The 3667-nt window shown below is 46.9% G+C and overlaps 1 protein-coding gene across 1 annotated transcript; it reads left to right on the top strand.

Annotated features, from left to right (window-relative positions):
* Window positions 1-2280: 2280 nt before the first annotated feature.
* Window positions 2281-3090, top strand: LOC106819725 (ankyrin-3-like; the record flags this gene model as incomplete). The annotated part of the gene is made up of 1 exon (XM_014824322.1): window positions 2281-3090. A coding segment is annotated over exon 1 (810 nt), but the record flags the coding sequence as incomplete, so codon positions are not given.
* Between the last annotated feature and the right edge of the window lie 577 nt (window positions 3091-3667).

Here is a 3667-nt window from a genome sequence, read left to right as displayed (position 1 = left end):
TTTTAGCATTTCTGTAATAAGAATAAGTCCCGCCTTCTTCGTTGATGGGCATGAATGGGGCGTCACCGACGTGACCGGTTCCTTTCCCCAGCCTGTTTTCTTTCCGTAAATAATGAAATGCCCGGCCGATGCATTTCGAATCGAACAGGAAAATTTTCTGCATTTTCACTTGCTGTCGGAAGTGAACGAGTGCGTCATTCATTGAACAATTCAATAAAACACACACAATGTTCGGAGGCAAATCCGAGATGTTTACATGCCACAGCGCCATCCCTTGGATGTTTTATAAGTAAATATGGGAATTTTCAATAAAATAATGCGTTTTTATATGTATTTACCACAATTTACGTATAGAAACTATATGTTATTTTTACTGATTTCTCCGTATCTTTTCTTGGACTTTTCATCATCTTTCAATGCCTTTCGGTAGGTTTTCTGCGTGATTATTATTTTGCGCAGGCACTCATTTTGGAAATCCTCCAACATTTTTACTTCTTCCTTAGTTAAGTTAGTCCATCTTTCACTGTTATTTAGGAAGGAAGGTCAAACTGTGCATTCGTATAATTTTACTCTTGCTTCTATATAGTATGATTTCCATAATTTTGCTCTTCTGCCCACGATAATATTTCCCTCATCATGAACCTACATTTTTAAGTTCGGACTCTTATCATATCGTTATAACCTCCTATATCATTAATTAAATCCCCTAGGTATGAATATTTGGTGCATTTTTTTAATACTTGGTTGCCTATTAAATTCTCTATCTTTTCTTTGTTTGTGAATACCCCTAGGTATGAATATTTGGTGCATTTTTTTAATACTTGGTTGCCTATTAAATTCTCTATCTTTTCTTTGTTTGTGAATGTTATAACCATTGTATTTGTTTTGTTCATATTAAATTCGAATCTTTTTGATTCAGCTAATCTGGAGAATGACTCACCAATTTTTGTTATGGTTTTATAATCTCCAATTCCTACAATATCGTCAATATATAATCATTGTCATCTTCTAAAACGACAGACCATCCGCTGACCGCTGTGGAGACGTGCGCCGGGCCTCGAATTTGGCGCACGTCTCCACTGCGGACAGCGCTTCATACTTGATGATCCCCGCGGTCATGTGCGCATATCCCGCGGAACTGCGCGTCTAATCCGCGCGCAGCGCTTAGGAGCAACAGCAAAGCTGTGCCACGCAATCTTGTATCATGTCTCTCTGGATACCCAATGTAACCCAATGTACCCGATATAACCCAAACACAGGATAGGGTTACAACGCGAGTGTACCGTATCCTTTTGTGTGGAGGAACCCCTGAGTGAATCACTGAGGGCGGTTTGCTGGTGCGTTTTCAGAGACTAGAACTTCCAAACTGGGTTAATTCTAAACACGAACCTTTCTCCGCTATCCTGGAACTGACTATGTATCACAATACTTTGTATTGAACTAATGTAACCTGTTACAAAAATTCGAAGTGACGAGCGGCAGATATATTGAGCGCCATTTCTGTTGACCTGTGACGCACGCATTCCCAATAGTGGGGAATGCTATGCATAGCGTTTCATGCCGTGCATAGCGTTCGGTGGTGGCCGAGGTGGGCGGAACGCCATGTGCATTGGGAATGCTATGCATATAGCCTCGTTGCGCCATCTCTCGCACGCCATATGTACTACACTGATCAACAACAAAAAACAAACAACAAATTTGAACTCCGTTTTTTACAGCAAACCAAGCACGCCGAGTAGCAAACTTCGAATTACGACCATTTCTAGGAAATGTCTAGCTACCTGGGTAGTCAAACCCGTCGTGCAATCGCCAGAACTGCTCAATTTAGCAATTACCCCAGAATTCTGCTCTATAGTAAACCCGTGGGAATACTATTCTATCAGTACAGCGTTGTTGTGTTAGTGTGCCGCCACGTGGCGTTTTTCGCACTTCGCGCGAGATCCGGGGTGCCGATCGTCAAGTAGTCCTAGAGTACATAATTATATATATATATATATATCAGGAGTAGATAATAGGGGTAATAATAGGGGTAATAGGGGTAATAATCCCTATTGGGGTAATAATAGGGGTAATAGGGGTAATAATAGGGGTAATAATCCCTATTATCTACTCCTGATATATATATATAGTATCCGATTATAATCTAAACAATCACGAACAGATCTTATAGAAATCTATCAACATGTATTCATGTCATCGAACAATTGCTCATTGATTTCTTATCGATTTTAAGAAAAATCAAGATTCTTAATTTTTCTTAAGAACGGAGTGACGCCGCTGATGAAGGCAGTGAAGGAGGGCAATGAGGCGCTGGTGCAGATGCTGCTCTCAGACGGCGCCGAAGCCAAGGCCGCGGACTCGGACGGACAGACCTCCCTGCACATCGCGGCTCGCTCTGGCCAGCTGGATATTGTGCGCCTGCTACTGGAGGCCGGCGTTGACGCTAATGCCGTGGACTCGAATGGAGTGACCTCCTTGCACATCGCGGCTGTCTACAGGCAACTGGACATTGGGCGCCTGCTACTAGAGGCTGGTGCACATCCAAACGTCGCCGAGACGGAGCACGGGATGACGCCGCTGATGATGGCGGTGAGTAAGTCCGATGAAGTGGCGGTGCGGATGCTGCTTTTACACGGCGCCGACGTCAGCGCCGTGTACTCATACCAAGGGAACTCCCTGCACCCCGCGGCTTACTTTGACCGGCTGAACATCGTGCGCCTGCTACTGGAGGCCGGCACCGACGCCCAAGCCGCGGACTCGTACGGAAGCAACTCCCTGCACTACGCCGCTCGCTTTGGCCAGCTGAACATCGTGCGCCTGCTACTGGAGGCCGGCGCCAATCCCAACGTCGCCAATACGGAGAGCGAAAAGACGCCGCTGATGATAGCGGTGAGGGAGGGCAAGGAGGAGGTGGTGCAGATGCTGCTCTCACACGGCGCCGACGCCAAGGCCGCGGACTCGGACGGACAGACCTCCCTGCACCTCGCGGCTTACTTTGGCCAGCTGGACACCATATGCCAGCTACTGGAGGCCGGAGCAGATCTAAACGTCGCCGCTACAGAGAGCATGATAACGCCGCTGATGGGAGCGGTGAGTAAGGACAATGAGGCGACGGTGCGGATGCTGCTCTCACACGGCGCTGACGCCAACGCCGCGGACTCGTACGGAAGGAACTCCCTGTGCCAAGCGGCTCGCCTTGGCCGGCTGAACATCATGTGCATGCTACTGGAGGCCGGCGCAGACCCCAACGTCGCCGCGACGGAAGAAAGGGGGAGTTTCACCGCGTTACACTACTCCTGTGATCGACTTCATATCAAGGTAAAACTACGGGCGTACGTTGGGAATGATTGAGACCGAATTTTAGCAATGTCCTAAATGTATGTTCTTATAGATGGTAGAGGTAATCAGTAATAGTAATAGGTTAACAGTTAATAATAGATATGTTAAATAGTTTCAACGCATTACACTACTCCTGCACATGGCCGTACATAGCGGGGGGGCACGGGGGGGGGGGGGGACATTTGCCCCCCAGAAATTTAATTTCAATGCACAGTTTTTATAATTTAACCCTTTGCACTCCATAGGCCACGTCAGTGGCTAACGCGATTTTCTCAGCAGCTGAGGTTCCGCCCCTGCTCGTGCAGAAAACGCATCTGAGGGGGTCTAA

This window comes from Priapulus caudatus, unplaced genomic scaffold (assembly GCF_000485595.1).
Source record: "Priapulus caudatus unplaced genomic scaffold, Priapulus_caudatus-5.0.1 Scaffold4209, whole genome shotgun sequence".
Classification (NCBI taxonomy): domain Eukaryota; kingdom Metazoa; phylum Priapulida; class Priapulimorpha; order Priapulimorphida; family Priapulidae; genus Priapulus; species Priapulus caudatus.
The sequence above is the reverse complement of the archived record's forward strand: the minus strand, read 5'-3'. Positions and strand labels throughout refer to the sequence as shown.